Source organism: Cervus elaphus, chromosome 4 (genome assembly GCF_910594005.1).
Source record: "Cervus elaphus chromosome 4, mCerEla1.1, whole genome shotgun sequence".
NCBI lineage: Eukaryota > Metazoa > Chordata > Mammalia > Artiodactyla > Cervidae > Cervus > Cervus elaphus.
In genome coordinates this window covers 17,574,901-17,593,655 of record NC_057818.1, presented here as the reverse complement: position 1 = coordinate 17,593,655, position 18,755 = coordinate 17,574,901, and the positions used below count along the sequence as shown (strand labels likewise).

The 18,755-nt window shown below is 36.2% G+C and overlaps 1 protein-coding gene across 4 annotated transcripts in view; it reads right to left on the bottom strand.

Moving 5' to 3' along the window:
* Window positions 1–18,755, bottom strand: part of PHKB (phosphorylase kinase regulatory subunit beta) — a 225,342-nt gene that overhangs the window by 39,423 nt on the left and 167,164 nt on the right. For all 4 annotated transcript variants that reach the window (XM_043898383.1, XM_043898384.1, XM_043898385.1 and 1 more), the window contains 10 exons: window positions 17,519–17,574; window positions 16,908–17,001; window positions 11,742–11,825; window positions 11,166–11,270; window positions 9,939–10,021; window positions 9,362–9,452; window positions 4,237–4,298; window positions 3,989–4,151; window positions 2,786–2,867; window positions 709–766 (listed from right to left, as the gene is read on the bottom strand). In XM_043898383.1, the coding sequence (XP_043754318.1) occupies window positions 709–766; window positions 2,786–2,867; window positions 3,989–4,151; window positions 4,237–4,298; window positions 9,362–9,452; window positions 9,939–10,021; window positions 11,166–11,270; window positions 11,742–11,825; window positions 16,908–17,001; window positions 17,519–17,574 (878 nt within the window). The remainder of the gene's footprint in view (window positions 1–708; window positions 767–2,785; window positions 2,868–3,988; window positions 4,152–4,236; window positions 4,299–9,361; window positions 9,453–9,938; window positions 10,022–11,165; window positions 11,271–11,741; window positions 11,826–16,907; window positions 17,002–17,518; window positions 17,575–18,755) is intronic.

The following is an 18,755-nucleotide window of genomic DNA, read 5'->3' as shown; positions in this document are numbered from 1 at the left end:
CTTTTTTCAAAATTAGATAATAATGGGTTATTAAAATATATCTCTGTATATTTATATACTATTAATTTCCAAAATGTTAGATTCTGCTAGTAGAACTGTTAGAATTGCTTCAAAAATGCAGAGGGCATGCATTTAGGCATACCTACCCCATTGTGAATGTAAACAATCTTAGCTCAACTTACCTAAGTTTTCCTCAGTCTCTAGGAAGAGACTACCTCTGCAGAACATATCAGTTACTTTTTATGCAGTAACTACAATCATTAGGATTCATTAAACATAAGCCATGAGAGAACTATTTTCTAAGTATATTGTATTTTGCTTGTGTTTAAACGAAACACTGGTCTCTTCATGACCCTATATAACAGAACAAGTTTCCAAAATACAAATTAGAACCTAAAGCACCTGCTGCGACAGAGGAGGTGCAGGATAGGAAGGAGTCATTAGAACATCATGCCAGTGCATCCTCTCCAGGTTCTATTCCTACAGATGTCTTTACTCCCAGACATGCTTTTAATATCTTGGATGAATCAAGATAAAATGCAATGCAGGCAGATCCTTAGAAAGTAGGCACTCACAGGGCTGCAACCTCGGAACTTAAAAGGAAAAATTAGAATGACTAGGCACCTTTAACACTGGTCCATTATCTTTAGGATACTGAATATGATAACACAATTAAAAAAACATAATGACAAGGACGCTAATACGAACCAAAGTTTTTTGCTGCCAGCTCTTCTATAGACTCTCTCAATGTGATCAGAAACAGTACCTAGACATTGGATAATAGAGTCTTTGTTGAAAAAAGCTTTAATTAAATGCATAACATTTATTCTCCTTAAAAAACCTGACATAATTAAATATGTAACCCAAAAATATAGTGTGAATGTCCCCAGCCCTTGTTACTACGTAGTTTGAGTATATGATTTTGATGAATATTTTATTTCTTGAAATTTATTGTTTTCTTAATATACAATCAATATATTTAACAAATAAAAATGTTATTTTAATTTACTACAGAAAATAAAAAACAGAATATAGCAAATTGAACAAAATACTGTAGACTCTGAATATATATAACTCTTCATTTATTTGTTCAAAAAATGTTGTGATGTTTCTGTATATGATCAGAAACCAAACAAGGGTAAAGAACAGTATCTTTATCTTTTTACCCTGAACTTATTTTTATAGCTTTATAGCAAGTTGGATAAAATTATATTCAGATTCTGCAGATGCTTATGATTTTTAATATATAAGGTTTCACAGATTTAAAACATGTAAAGTCTTTTAAATATCTAAGTAACAGATGAATATTATTCCCAAGCTTAAAAAATGGTTTGAAAAATAATTCTCTTGACATTTTCATTGTAAACTTTTTTTTTTTGGTAAACTATTTTATACAAATTGTTTTATTTTAAAGCACTACTAAAATACATGTGTACATGCTAAGTTTACCCTTCAGTCATGTCCGACTGTTTGCAACCCTATGGACTGTAGCCCAGCAGGCTCTTCTGTCCATGGGATTCTCCAGGCAAGAATACAGGAGTAGGTTGCCATGCCCTCCTCTAGGGGATCTTCTTGACCCAAGGATCGAACTGGCATCTCTTATGTCTCCTGCATTGGCAAGCAGGTTCTTTTACCACAACTGCCACCTGGGAAGCCTACTACTAAAATAACCATTCTGAATTCTAAGTTCCTAATGAAATGTTTGCTTTTTAATGATCCCATTGTTTTAAAGTATAAATTTTGATAAATGTCCTCAATATAACTGGGATCCTTTTTACACTTTGAGTTTCAAGATTAATTAGAAACAGGAAAGATTCTGTTTGAAATTTGCTTAGAGTTCTTCTTCTGCCTTTATTAAGTTAAAATATTAAGACTATTTAATTCACCGTATAATACTCAAGAAAGTTGTCTCTTAGCTACAATAATGTAAAAACTAAGTAGACCTTAGTTTGTTTATCTGAATTGTTTACCTGAATAAACAATTATGTTTAGTTCACTACCAGAACTACAAATCTTATTAATTACATTGCTGTTTAGAATATCAACTCAATTTCTAATTCTAACCAAATCAATATGCCTCATTGGACAGAGGAGTTTCAGATGAGCCAAAAATTTTGGGTAGTTAGATATTAAATACTTGAAATGTATCCTATATTATTCTGTATTATAAAATGCCAGAAGTAACCATGATGTAGAATTCAAAGATTCCTTAGAGTAGTGACTCAACATATGAATGTAGATTTCAGGGATAACTGGGTTTCAGCCTTAATGCACAGTGGACACAAACACAATTAAAAATGACGTTTTCGTAAACAATCTTGACAGTGCAATTCTATTAAATGCCATGTTCCATTCCAAATGGCTGCTGCAGACCACGACGGACCTAATTCTTACGGCTATAATGATTCAGTATTGTTCTTAAAAACATACAGAGAAATAAAAGTGGAAATAGAAACTGTCAATAAACAACTATGGAGTCATCAGAGGCTAACAGTCACTGGCAGAATCCAGGCTCCAACACCATTGAGATAATCAGACAAACAAATAAGCATTATTGCATGAAAGCAATTCAGGAGTTCATACATCAAACAGTCTATTCCACTCTAGGGGTATAATGAACATTTTCCTTTTAAAAAACTTCTAACTTTTAAAAATTAAAAAAGAAAGGTTTACTAGAGAAGAAAATAACTTATAACAGTTTAGTGCATGTTCATTATGCATTTTTGATATATGCTCAAAAATAGGTCTTTTTATTTAAAATGTTCTCTTAGTTAGATACTCTTACCTTCCTTTGTGATGAAGTGGAGGCCTTCTCTTTTGAGCAGTATACCCAGTAGGATGGCTTGGCTAGCCAGACAACTACAGTCCTGAAAATATAAATCACTATGAGTAACTGGAATGAAATGGGTACAAAAATTACCAAAGGGAGTAACTAATCATGAAACCTCATAATGCAAAGAGGAAATATTCTGCTATGCAATTGAGAAAAGATTAAATGTCACTGATATATTACCAGGCACAAGATGACATTATACAACTATTTATTTTAGCTATCTTGGAAACAGTGGGTAGACAAGCAGGCTTCCTGGGGTAGTAGAATTTAATAATCAAAATTTCCAGGAAATAAGATAAGTAGTAAATAGAAAATATGTTGTCTATAAGCATTAACACTGATGTTTTCACCCTCTGAAAGATGGGGCCAAGTCATTTATCTACTCCTTTTTTGACTTTACTTGTTCATAAATGGGAGACCACATTGTTACTGACCCGTTGTGGAGAGGAGGATGAAAGAAGGGGACATGTGTAGGCTGCTTATTATATGTGTCATGTTTTATGCCTACTAGATCATATTCATGCTTATATAGATTTACAGGTAGTAACGATCAATCACAAGAACTGATATCTGGCAGGCTATATATTTAGCCTACTCAAATTTGGATCGTCCAATAAAATGTCACTGTGTTTATAGCTCTACCATCAGAATTATATTTCCTTTGATAGGTACTATACTCTACATCCTCACCCCTCCTCCTCTAAAATGCAAATAACCTCAGGGAAGGGATAATACTAGGTTGCCAACATAATATTGATATGGATGTAGTTATAGGACTGCTTTCTTCATTGACTGGAGAGAGTCAAAGCAAGCATGACCTAAATACTGAGGCAGGAGAGAAGGCCCAGACTGGGAAAAGAGGAGAAAGGGCACTGAAAGAGAAATCTAGAGATCCCCAAAGCAACTATGCTTCTTCAATGGGATATTCAGTACTTTCATACCCAAGACAACCCATTTTAAGCATCTTAGAGACATTCACGCTAATATTAGATCATGAGAACTACTTCTCATTACCGCCTCAGTTATAGACAGGCCATCTATTTCCAGGCTAATTGCTACCTTCTCTGGGAGGACAAAGAGAAACATGGTTTGCCCCTGGCAGTTCCTGCTCTGTCAACCTCACTCAGGGTCAAGTGGGAATTGCATCTTCCTCACATTCAGTTTTTGAAGAATTTCATGGGTGGGTTTGTTTCTCCATTCAGTTATGGTAACATCTGGCTTCTGTTCCTGTTCAGGAGCATTGGAGGTGCTGCTTTGTCGTTTGACTTTTGAATGTTTGGGAACTTCTAACTCCTCAAAACTCTTAAATTCTGGAAGCCTAGAATTTAAAAGAAAAAGTTTCATATTTCCTGCATTCCTAATGTAATCCCAAGAAACACAGTAAATAACCTAAAGGAACTTACTCTTCTATTTCACTGATTCGTAAGAAGTCAAGTTGTTCAACCACAGCTCCAGATATTAGTGTCTGAAATGCGATTGAGAAAAGATTCACAACTCTTAAATTTATCAAGCAATAATGTTATGATTTATGCACATACTATTCTGTAAGTATACAATACTTTTTTAAAAAGTTTACTTAAAAAATAGACATGATTGTTAAGGAATTTCTTAAAATGAACATTCTAAAATCAGACAGATTTACACATACAACAAGCCCCACTGAAACAGAACATAAACATCAAGCTACAAGTTCATGAATTATAATAAATAGCAGAATCAGATGAGACGTTTTTTCTTTCTATCCTCTTATTTATAAGTTCAATTAAAAACTCAGAACTTATTAAACTGCTAAAAGAAAAAAATTTGATATTTAAAAAAAACATGAAATATTAAAACTGTATTCAGAAAATATAATGTGAAATTACTCTTTGGATTTGGCTACCATGACCAACCTAGACAACATATTAAAAAGCAGAGACATTACTTTGTCAAAAAAGGTCTGTCTAGCCAAGGCTATGGTTTTTCCAGTAGTCATGTATGGATGTGAGAGTTGGACTATAAAGAAAGCTGAGCGCCGAAGAACTGATGCTTCTGAACTGTGGTGTTGGAGAAGACTCTTGAGAGTCCCTTGGACTCCAAGGAGATCCAACCAGTCCATCCTAAAGGAGATCAGTTCTGGGTGTTTATTGGAAGGACTGATGTTGACGCTGAAACGCCAATACTTTGGCCACCTGATGTGAAGAGCTGACTCATTTGAAAAGACCCTGATGCTGGGAAGGATTGAGAGCAGGAGGAGAAGGGGATGACAGAGGATGAGATGGTTGGATGACATCACCAACTCAATGGACATGGGTTTGGGTAGACTCCAGGAGTTGGTGATGGACAGGGAGGCCTGGCGTGCTGCGGTTCATGGGGTCGCAGAGTCGGACACGACTGAGCGACTGAACTGAATATATTTCAAGGCTATCCAATGATAAGAGACTGCCAAATCTCCATTTTTCAGGATCATGAAGTTATTGATTATCTAGGCCAGTGCTTCTCTACATTCTGGCAATCAATATTTGGTCATTTTATATTCCATTGTGTGTGTGTTATTTGCTCAGTCATGTCCAACTCTGCAACCCCATGAACTGTAGCCCGCCAGGCTCCTCTGTCCATGGGTTTCTCCAGGCAAGAATACTGGAGTGGGTTGCCATGCCCTCCTCCAGGGTACCTTCCTGATCCAGGAATTGAACCCAGGTCTGCCTGCATTGTAGACAGATTCTTTACCGTTTGAGCTACCAGAGAACCCCTTGAGGAAACTAAATGAGGCCAAACTTGAACATAATATTTGCTTGTCAGTGGTTCATGTATAAATGAGCAATAACCCACAATGATTTTTAGCACTAAGTGTCACTTCTAAATATCTGATGAATTGTCAGATAAAAGTGAGAAATATACTGGCTAGGAAACAAGCCATAGTTACTTTAAAAATAAGGTAATTCTTTAATCAAAACTGTGTTACATATATTACTTTCTCTATTTTCTCCTGTTTGTTTCAAATGTGAAACAACAGGATTTAGGGAATGCTACTCTTGCTGGCTAACCACCAGAGTTGTGCTGCCTTCTCTTCTAGTGAAAATTCATAAAGTAGATGATCAACAAATACCCACTACAAATGGCAGAATGAACATGTTACCAATCATACTAAAGCCTCCTTGCAGAATCTGAATGAGAAAGGCCAAACATGCAACTAATTTGCACATTTTTATGTGGCCCAGCCACAGTTAGGGTCTGAGAGGAGAGTCTGTGTCTGGGCAGAGGGCAGTGCCAAGCAAAACTGAGGTCTACACAGTGGTATTTCCTAAGATGCAGACTTAACCCTAAACATCTTGCTCTACAGCTAACTAATTTGTTAGACAAATATTTACTGAACACATATATGCCAAGCACTATGCTACATATTAAGGATATAGCATGAACAAAATATGCATAATACACATTAATTCAGCTCACAAAGTAAATGCTACTCTGAATTAACAGATAAGTTGTAGATTTCATTAATAGTCTACAGAGTTTTTGATTTAAAAAATTTAGTTGGTTGCAGAGGCTCCTAGATTATTTTTTTTAATTGAATTAAAGTTGTAAAATATTATATGTTATAGCTATACAATGCAGTGATTCATAATTTTTAAAGGTTATACTCCATGTGTAGGTATTATAAAATCTTGGCTAGTTTTATAAAAACTATTGCAATTATTTTGCTAGGCATTAATACTTTAGCTCTGATGGTAATTAAATAACTTAATATTTACAAATAAATGTGTCAAATGCAATACAGTATTCAAAAAGGTATCCTGCTCAATGATATTCAATTATATCCCCAAGGTCCTCTCCAACTGAACAGACCACCAAAGACTGTACTCCATCCCATTATTCTGAATCCCTATCTGGCCTTATCTTTGGTTTCGCTCTCCTACTAAAATAAGTCTCATGAGATCAGGCACTCTGTATATTTTTTTTCACTATTATATCTCCACTGTCTAGAGAGGGCACTCAGTAAGTATTTATTGAATCAAGGAACCAATATTTACATATTTCTTATAGAGAGAACAGTAGTGAGCAGAATATTCTGGGAATGCAGAGATGAGTAAAGCCTGGACTAATAAAGAGTTTTAAATCCACACAGGGAAGCAGGCACAAGAAACTAGTTCTACCTAAAATAAGAGCTATAGCAAAGCTCAAGGAAAATGCCACAGAAACACACTGGAAGGAGAAATTAATTCCAGACTTGGAGACTTCACTAAAGAGGTGAGATTGATCTAAGTTATAAAATTAAAGTATGACTTAGAAGGAAAAAAAAGAAAAAAAGCAGTTCTAGAATAGAGTAATAGCATGAACAGGGAAAAAAATAAATCACATTAAAGATTTGGAAAGTACTCAGTACTCTTGGAGTGGAAAGCAGGACTGAGAATTAACTGCATGAAGACATGTCCTGGGTGATGAAGCTAGGAAGTGATGCTGAGGCCCAGTGATGAGAGAGACTATAGACCATGGGCTGAAGACATTTGAAAGAGCCTTAAATAAAGGCCCAGAGAAGTACACAGGTGTCATTTCCATTTCCTATACTAAAGAGAAGACAAAGGTTGGTTTTAGGGGTGGAGGGTTGTTTAATGGATATAGTGTTTCGGTTTTATAAGACGAAAAGAGGCTTATTCTCTGGTTGAGACTGTACTCAAGGGTTTAGTGCACAGCAGAGAGCAGAAGACATAAAGATAAAGTAATAGTTTAAGCGAAAGACTCATAAATTAATTGATTAAAAATTGGAAACCTGTCATTTATGTCCAAGATGCAGATACGAACAAAGGCTTCACTGCTTAGTGATGAGAAGCTGTTACCCATTGTTTCGACTTTCAAAGTGCAGTGTTGCACAAACTCATGGTCTAGCATCTATGCTGTTAGGATTAAGCCACTTGTGTTGCCTATGTGAAAATAATCTGTGCTGTTGTAAGTATCCTGTACAATCTGATAACGTACCATTTTACTGTCTTCTGAATCTGCACTGGTAGAAAGCAACAACTTGCAAAACAGGTGTCCCAACGAGAGATGTTTCTGATACTACACAGAACAGTGCTATACCCCTGGCTCCTTAACCCAACTCTGCTCTCAGGACACAGAAGCAAAATGTACATCCTTCAAGCAGAAGGCTAGATGTTTATTTTCTGGGAACTTGAAAAACCCAGAAGAAAAAAACACCCCGATATTGGCACCTGGAGTTTTCCTCAGCAAAAATGGTCCTTGCTACTAGCCCACCTTATAAGTGAATTCACCATGACAATGATCCTTGTTCCCAAACACACAGCTTCCAATAAACTTTTTATTCTTTCACTCTTAAATATAAAGGGATAGCTGACAAATGACTCCAATATGAAAGACTGAGCCCCCCAAAAACAGAGAAAAGAAACCTGAGATAATGTACAAAGGAAAGATATCCAAAGCTCTCCTGTTAATATTCTTAGAAGGATAAGACAAAATGTAATATTCAGAAAAAAGGACAAGATACTATAAAAGAGAAAATTAAAAACAAGATAGCTAAAACACAAAAATCAGCAGAGGAGCTATATGCTAAATATCAAGGAAATTGCCCCAGAAAGCATTACATACAAAAAGACAAAACAAAAAATAAGGGCAAAAGATAAAAACTTAGATAAAAATCAATTGAGTATACAAAACACAAGCAATGGTGAATGAGAATGTAAACATGCCATTTATCAGGTTACTTACATAGGTCCCTCTATAAATTTTCCTCTTTCTTACTCAATACTGTGCACCTACCACATAAAAGACTACAAAATGATCACAACTTTTTAATGGAAATAAGAAATTTAAGCCCATAATGGACTACAATTTGGATAGTTTATGTTAATGGTCATAAAAGGATATTAAAAAAGAAAAGTATCCTCTCTGGTCTGAGTAATTCTGCAGAATGTGCCTTTAATGTTTGGGAAGACTTCAAAGCCCAGTGATGTTGAAAGAAAGGAGGCTACTCCAGGCAGAGGAAATGGACTGAGCAGAAAGGGGCAGAACCTCAAAAAGCTGAGAACACAGTAATTAAGCTCTATTGGCTGAAGCAGAAAGAATGTTTAGCAGGAGATAATTGTAGGCAGAGAGGCTGCTATGGCTAATAGGGAACCACAAAGGGATTCTGTTATTTAGGAGCTGTGAAAATAAAGCTGTAAAATCTGAATGGAACAAGCATTATCTCCAGGTTAGATGTCACTGCGGGGTAGGGAAAAGAGCACTGGACCAAGGAGTCAAAGAACCTGAGATTATACAGGTCACTTCACCACTCTGGCCTCCAGCTTCCTCAGATGCAAAAGTGAGGTAAGAGATGACCTTTCAAAGTCTAAAATTCTGACGGGAAACCAGTGCAATTGCTCAAGCATCAGACTGGAGGATCAGATAAACAGGGTGGTGACAACGGGAATAGGAAGGTAGATAGAGAATAAAACATTCAGACAAAAATCTTACAAAGAATATAATTAAGAAACAGTTGATTCTACGGATTAATTGTGCTGGAAAAAGAAACACTGAAATTCAGAAGACTACCTGTAGACGATCAACATGAACTTTGACTCCTCCAACCATTCCTTTCTTAAACGCTGCCAGCATATCTAATATGGGATTGAATCGGCTACCTCTGAAAAATATAAACAGATAAAATGTGCATATAAATAACAGAATGAGAAATTAATAATCTAGTACTAAATGCCCTTTGGAGAAGGCAATGGCACCCCACTCCAGTACTCTTGCCTGGAAAATCCCATGGACAGAGGAGCCTGGTAGGCTGTAGTCCACGGGGTCGCTAAGTGTCGGACACGACTGAGCGACTTCCCTTTTACTTTTCACTTTCATGCATTGGAGAAGGAAATGGCAACCCACTCCAGTGTTCTTGCCTGGAGAATCCCAGGGACGGGGGAGCCTGATGGGCTGCCGTCTATGGGGTTGCACAGAGTCGGACACGACTGAAGCGACTTAGCAGCAGCAGCAGCAAGTGCCCTTTATATATGCAAACCACTCTGTTACATCCTGAAATGGATATAAAAATGCAAGGAGGCCCTGCTTCCAAAGGGTTCACAGTGATAACGGCAGTGATGCATGCACCTCACTTCTTTCATCAACCTACCTTATATTGTCTTCCCGGATGAGAACAAGGAAAAGTGGACGTCCATGCATTTTCCAGTATTGCTTGATAAACTGCAGTGCATTCTATTAAAACATAAGAATGAGATAGGATGCAATGGCACAGTATCTGAGTTGATCAGGATGCTTTAACCATTAGCGGCAAAGAGGCAACAAAACTCTTATATATCAAGATAATTTCACAATCAAACTCTGGATAAGATAGACTACTTAGGGGTAGAAATGTTCTAATAACACTCAGGTTAAGCTAGAAATCACTTTGACTTTAAACTTTGTCCTTACAAATAATCAGATCACCAGATCACACATGTCTTAAGGTTGCCTTGTTTGCTTTTTTTTTTTCGGAGGCCTAACAAATACAGTTCAAGAGTGGTCTCAGGGAAGGAAAATCAACCCAAGGTTATCATCCAGAAGATTAATTCTCACTCCACAATTTATATTACAGCAGGTAGAAGAGACTGGGCTGAATCTATATATACCATCAGAAACACGGAGAGTTCTTTATTTGACTCAATTTCTATTATCATCATTATCACATCAAACACATACATAACACTTCACTCTGTACCAGGCACTATTCTGAGGGCTCTGCATATATTAACTCCTAATCCTCAGGACAGTCCTATTCAGTTACACAGATGAGAAAACAGGGACACAGAGAAGTTAACTAATTTGCCCAAGATCACACAGCTGGTAAACAGTGGAGTCAAGATTTTAACCAGTAAATCTGGCTCCAGACTTCATGCTCTGGGACATGACTCTAAGCTTCTCTACTCTGCAAATGGAAAAGGGAATGGGGGAGATTTAAACTGAGTGGGTATTATGAGTTAGGTGAGGTTTTATTTGAAATTCTTCATAAATAAAGTCATTGTGTTAACTCAACTTTTGTTCAAAGAGAGATAAACTTACTGTTATATGAACATGGTTTCCAAAACAGTTCCCCCTCTGCTTTTACAATATATATATATACATCCTTTCATTCCATTTGTAGAAGGTAGAACAAATAAAGTCATACAACTTTATATAAAACAGAATACATCTACTATTCTAAGGCTGCAAGTAGTTTAACCCCTATGCAGATGTTGTTTAATTTTCATATTTGAAACTGTGTTAATCCAGTAGCATAGGCCCAGGAGCACTTCATTTAACATACGATAAAATCAGTAGAAACAAAATCATCCCATTCAATTAAAAGGCATTCTGAAGCTACCTTTATGTCATCTATCAGCAGTAAAACATCTTGAGACATGTAGAAATCACTAAGGTCAAAGATGATAGGGTAACAAACCACAGTCTTTCCTAGAATGCGATAAATCTGTAAGAGATAGTAAAAAAAAGTTATATATCCATACACACATATATACGAAACAGACGAAAAGGAAAAGGTACAATACACAGTCTTAATAAAAATTAAAACTGGTGTTTATTTTGAACAAGCAAATAATCTTATAAAACCTACACAATATCAGGAAATTTTAGTTTCTTAATTGAATCAGTATGCTGATAAAGTAGTCCACCTCTATTGTAATGGAAAAACCCTCTGAGTAAATATTACTACAATCAGATATCTTACTATGCTTGGAAATAACAGTGAGATGTGTATTTATTTTTAGAAGAGTTCATGATATCATACAAAACTAAGTATTTACTTGTGGAAAATAATAATTGAGATAATCAGCACAAGTATATGACGAAATGTGCAAATGGATGCACAGCAGCTCAAACATCATTCTAGTCTGTGGTATTACAATCTGAGCACTGCTCTATAAGGAAATTTCATGAGCACCTTTGATGTACCAAGGCAGCCAATAGGTCTATCTGGCCTTCCGCAGAGTCCTAATTTTTCATTGATACCCAGATGGAAATAAGCCTGTAAGACACAAATATGTAAATCAGAACCAGACAAAAATTAACGCTTTTCCTTTTTTTGCCCCCTTTTCCCACCTTAACTACTGCCCTGCTAATTTCTGATTTTTCCAAAGAGGCCAGGGAAACTTTCTTCAACGGACTTGCAGGAAAACAAGACAGCCAATCACATAAACTTAGATTCTGGGGCACTGGGAGATTTGAGAGTGAAACTCTTGACATCCATTTAGCAATATTCTAAAATTCAGCACTGTTCTTATATTATCATGTCATGAATTTACAACTTGCATGGCTCTACCTGATTCACACAAGAACACAGAGACACAAATGCTTCCTATGTGATCAAACTTTTCACTATTTAAAGTTTAAAAAACAGGGCCACATAACTTCTACTAGATTTCCACCTTCAATTATTTCCTACCAACAAGAAAATGTCTTTATTGATTTTTCTGATTATACGAATTTTATGAAAAATGTAATCCATATCCTACAAGGGAATGGTCCTATTACTCTCACAATCCCTTAGGCAACAACTCTTTCACTTTGGTATGTATTAAAAGGAGTGTAATTTATTGTATGATCCCTAAAAAACACTGGAAGTATAAAATATGGTTACAGATTTTTAACAGTACATAGATAAATATATACCCATATCCTACACACACACACATGTGTATATATTTACATAAATGGGTTCATATACTATATAATCTGGTATTCCAGTTTTTTAAAATTAGTATTGTTCTTTTCTACAAAGTAAAAACAGACCTGGAATGAACTAGATGTTAATCAGTGCCAGAGGATGAGCGCTTAATCCAATTAAGAGGTCTCCTTACCATATTTAAGATTAACATGGATTCACCTGATGAAGGTAGCTCCCAATTTTTTGTTATTTCAAAACTAATTCAGTAACCACCTTTGGTCAGTGTAGTATTAGTTCTGCAGGATAATTTCCCAGACTTGATAGAGTCAAAGAGAATATATATTCTCTTTCAAACATAATGCCAGATTGGTCACCCTCCAGAAATAATGGACCAATTACATCTACATTAACAGTGCACAGGCCATTTTTGTCACTCTCTTGGGTCACAATGATATTTCATTTTAAAAAACTATTCAAATGTTTTGTGGTTGACCATTTTCCTATATATTTAATAGCTATTTGTATATTCTATACATTTTTTCCTTTTATCAAATATTTTACTCAATTTGCTCATCTTCAATGTTGTTATTAAATGTGAGAACGACAGCATATTAATTCAAACATCATCTCAGCATGTGGTATTTCAATCTAAACAATTTTCTGCTAGAAAATTTCACAAGCACCTATGATGTGCTGGTTGTTTATGCCACCTACAGCTAAATTTATTTAAATGTGTCAGTCACTTCCTTAGTGGCTTTTTGGCACTGGTGTTACCCTAAGATTGGACTTTCCCTTCCAACAGTTGTAAACTGTTCTATTTTTCCTTTTAGTAATTTTATATTTAATCATTAAAAATGTTTAAATCTTTAATCTATCTGGCATTTATTTTTGTACCTGAAGAGAGGCAGAAATCTAACCTAAATTTTCTTAAATGTAAAATAAAACCAACTATCTTTACACAATCTACTGACTACGATTTAAACTGATTTCAAGTATCAACCTCAATGTATACAAAATTAATGCTATTACCAGAGCTCTCTGTTCATTCTGTCATGATGCACACACGTATGTCAGAATTAGGTCTGTCTCTCTCCTTTCTGCACTGACTATTCCTAGAGAATGGCACCCCCTGAATTGGCACTGTGCCTAGCATACAGTTGGTGTTCAGGAAATACTTGGCAGATGAATGAGAAAGCAAGTGAACGTCCTCTGGAGCCACATGTACTGTACATATTAATTCTGGAATAGCAGTGGTTTTAGACAAAGCCAACTAGACAGAAAAAGTTCTCTATAAAGCATTCTACTGTATAGGGTCCACTGAAACTGCAATGCACAGCACAGATGGAGATGCCCTTCCCTTGTATTTATCTAGGTAGAAAGGTAATCTTTAAATACTACTCTATTACATTAAAAGCAGTTTCCTTAGCTTCCTGAACCACAGAAGGTCTATGACAATTAGATGCAGACTGCTCCCTATATTACAGGAGGCAGATAATACTGTCCTTATGTTATATATATTCACACGATTTACTGCACTGAAACATACGGTAGGGACAAAACCACCCAGAAACACAGAAATACTTCATTATCTTGGGTTGGCCAAAACTTTTGTTCAATTTTTCTGTAAGATGACTCTAGTAGCACTTAGTTGTCTTTAACTTCACTCAAAACAATTGTTAGATTGCATTGTGACAGCTGTCATATCAGTGTGCATTAAAAAAACACTTAGCAACACTAAACAAATATTTGTATAGCCATTTTAATATTGAAGATGGAAGAAAAAAAAAAAAGCAACATTTTCAGCCATTACACTTTATTATTGCAAGAAAAGTAAAAACACAACCGAAATGCAAGACAGTGTTTGTGCAGTGTATAGAGAAGGTGCTGTGATTGATTGAGTGTGTCAAAAGTGGTTTGTGAAGTTTCATGCTAGAGACTTTCACTGGATGATGCTCCATGGTTGGGTAGACTAGCTGAAGTTGAGAGCCATCAAATTGAGACGTCAACTGAGAACAGTGTTACACCACACAGGAGAGAGCCAACATACTCAAAATATCTAAACCAAACACTGAAATCATTTGCACCAGCTTGGTTATGTTAATCATTTTGATGTTTGGGTTCCATGTAAGTTAAGCAAAAGAAAAATCTTCTTGAGTATTTCCACACGTGATTCTCTACTTAAATGTAACAAAAATGTTCTGTTTTTAAAACAAATTGTGACAGACAATGAAAAGTGGATAAAACTGTACTATAATGTGGAAGGGGCAAGCAAAATAAAACCACCACCAGCCGCACCAAAGGTCAGCCTTCATCCAAAGAAGGTTATGCTGTGTATGTGGTTTGGAAGGGAGTCCGCTATATGAGCTCTTCAGGAAAACCAAATAATTAATTCCAACAAATACTAATCCCAATAAAACAAACTGAAAGCAGCACTCGACAAAAAGCATCCAGAATTAGTCAACAGAAAATGCATAATCTTTCATCAGGATAATGGAAGACTGCATGCCTTTTTGATGACCAGGTAAAAACTACTGCAACTTGGCTGGGAAATTATGATTTGCTGTATTTGTGACACTGCACCTGCAGATTTCCATTCATTTTTGTCTTTAAAAATTCTGTTAATGGAAATAATTTCAATTCCCTGGAAGACTGTAAAAGGTACCTGGAAGAGTTCTTTGCTCAAAAAGATAAAAAGTTTGGGGAAGACAGAATTATGAAGTTGCCTGAAAAATGGCAGAAGGTAGTAGAAGGAAATGGTGACTATGTTGTTTAATAAAGTTCTTGGTGAAAATGAAAAATGTGTCTTCTATGTTTACTTAAAAAATCAAAGGAACTTTTTGGCCAACCCAGTAAGTCTTCACTTTGTAACAGAATGCTTGCTACCACATCTGTGATTCCTCAGCACCTTGTACTAACTTTATCATAGTACTGATCAAAATAGATTATCACTAACAAGTTTTTTTCTGTCATCTCCTGAGATCCAGAGGTCACTGACTGAGCCACGGGCAGGGTCCTTTTGTCCTCGGGCCCCACACAGTGCTCTGCACAGAGCAGGTGTTGCTAATGAAGGAGTAAAACGCCACAACACGTCATCTGGAGCCATGCTGGTCTTTTAAATCTGGACTGCATGTTGTCTGGTAGGGTACAGACTCTAACAGAAAGAGTTGCTGATAAAAATTAGGCCTGAAAAAACAGATTCAGGTTAATTTGCTTTGAAAGCATGTTTATCAAAGAATAATAACCTTTGTTACCATTCTCTGGAGCTTTCAGTGAGAGACCTTAAAAGTTATCAGCAAATATAGCCTGTACATGAATGATAAGTGCACAGTGTTACAGTCTTGGATTTTCAGACCTTCCATGCTGCCTCCTCTCCTTACCTAGGGGATACTTCCTTTCCTCTTGGACTCATTTAGCCTCTTCTACCACAAAATAGAGCTTTCCACCATTTACTTCTTAGTGTGATTTTAAAGTGTTACCTCCTCTAGGGTTCCTTGCATTTTCAGCCGTATCTCTTTAATTAGGGCAGAAAAACTCTAAATTTGTTAAGAACTTTTGAAGAGCTGGTGCTCTGTGTTACCTCTGGTTTTGTGGCCGATGGGTAAGGTCCAGTCTGATTAGAAACAACACCGGGGTCTTGCATTTTCCCCATGATGTGCACCTCACTTCTCTAAGCTTTTATTCTTTTTGTAAAGTCAAGGCTTTAATCAAAAATATTTACATAAACCAAACACTTCATCAAAGACTGCGGAAATTTTCCTGTATTGCTTTTAACAATTACCAAATAAAAACAGTGGTTTATTAAATAATTAGTGGAGATCAACAATTTCCTGTCCCTAATGAGCAGGAATATTTCTAAACTCAGGCACTCCTGGGTACATCTGTAGAGCAGTGCATGCAAAAGGCCTCAAAAGTCACCACTTTTAATTCAGTCCAATAGGCATGTAACTGTATCAAAGATAAATTCACTTGTCACTTTATAATTATATTGAGAACTAGCAAACCAAAGAAGATAGGAATCACTTCAGACTCCAAAGAATAAGGCAAGAGAAAAAGGGCAGTAGTTATTACCAACAATATTTAGGTGAGAACATTTCTTTAATAGTTGAAGGGAAAATCAATCAAATGTAAAGGTTAATTTGATACACCACTACTAATACTAAGGCTAATTTGTTATTTAATTGGTCAGTCCAGGTTAGTAACAACACAACACTTTAGCAAGGAGTGGAAATTAACAAGACCTATGAATATAATGCACACACACAACGCAGTTGCTTTTTAGTAACAATGTTTGATAAAGTGGGTCTCTCAACTTAATCAAAGACTTTTAGATCAATGACCTTATTTTAGAATTGGATTTTAGCTATGTTTCTTAACTATAAACTAAGTAATCATCATGCTCTAGTAGCTCCACAAGGGAGACAGTAAAGAAGCAGCATCACTTACTTTCACCAGCTCCTGCTGGGCCCAGATCTGAATGGGTTCCACCTGTTGAGGAGTTTGAGTCTGAATACCATATGTGTTGAGGAAAACTTGAAGGCTAGAAAACAAAAGGAAAAAAAGATACTGCATTTATTAAAAACAATGATGAAGGGGGAGGAGAAAAGGTGAGAGACTGTGCTACCTGGGAACGGATTATCGTTTGTTAAGTATCACCAATATGTCATCTGCACTGAAATCCACAGGCCCTCTTTGGGGGCCGGTGGGGGTTTCTTCACAGAGCATCAGATGTGAGCTCTGGTGGCTGGCAGTGAGGTAAGTACTAACTTGGGGGATGATCCCCACAATCTGTTTGCAGTAATTTCTCAAAACTACATGCTGGCCAACACTGGCACAGCTCACAGACTTTAATACTTGCACCAACTAAAACAAAATTGTCTTCAAACATGAAAAGAATGTTGTTCTGACACTTAAAGTGACATCAGTGACATCCTGGAAACCCTGTCAAGAGGTCTATGAAACTAATTTCTACCACCATACACAATATTATAAGCCTAAAGCAATCAACCCCCTTCCCTCTCTGTCAAAAGAACATACCACCCATCTGGATTTCATACCGTTGGCTTTCTGCTATGAGTGCTACATAAACAACCAGATCATTTTCCAGTGGACCCTGTAATACAGAATAAGAGGAGGGAACATTTTAAAAGATCTGATCATCACTGACAATAATGAGAACCAAGGACAACATTAACCATCTCTAAGCAGTTCATTAAAATGACCGACACCAGCTGGCTCTAAGCAGTCGCCTCTCCTTCCTTGCTCTCCATTTGCCTACTAATCAATTTGATGGTGTAGACAGAGTAATGGAATACCAAGGAATGGAAAGCCATAAATCTCACCACTGCCAGAGGGCCAGAGGGGCTAGACTTTCAGGGCTGTTTTGAATGATGCATAAGAGTAGTTTAGGGACTGAGAGTCATTTTTCCATCATTTAACTCTGAAGGGAAAAGTAGGAACTAAAAATAAAAACCCAACTTACATGTTCTCTAAAAAAAGTGACTGTGAGTTAAAATTGTTCATTCGACATCTTCACCACAAAAAGCTTTTCCCTTTTTTGTTAGCCAGTTTTCCTTGGGCACCTCATACATCAAAATAGCTTTATTCTAATATACAGCTTCTACAGTAGAGAGTGAACTACCCAGTTGACTATATAATTAACACTGTGTATGTTAAATACAAGCTGTTGGGCTCAATAGTTCTAATCAAACATAGTGTTGGACATTTACTATTCTTTTTTGTGTGGAAAAGATTCACTGTAGCATATATTATGCATTGTTAAAATGAACCCAATTTTGAACTTGTATATAATTAACATTAAGAAGCACCAATAAACTACAGTATTAGGAGGCTCTGAAAATACTGATCAAACATAATTTCTTTATAGTAATGAATCCAACATTCTCAATAGGATGCTGTAAAATGTTTGTGATTTACCATCAGTCACCTCCTCTCTATCGTATTCAATATGCCACTAGAATTTATGTATGGTAGCAGGCAAGAAACACCAGAATACATATATCAGCAGTAAACAACATACAGTAGAAGGATGGTTCTCAGAATCATCATGAAAATGCCATTTCAGGCAGTCCTCAATGTGATTTAAAGGAACAGATGAGAGAAAACATGATGGAACAACCCCACAAAAATAAATACACATTAAAAAATGCTATAAATTTGATTTTTATTTGATAACAACTTTAAAAGTTGATGTTACTCAAAAAGATGAGAAAAAGTAATTATTCAGAGTCTCAAGATTTCTAACAAATGAAAACATTAAAATTTATTTTTCTT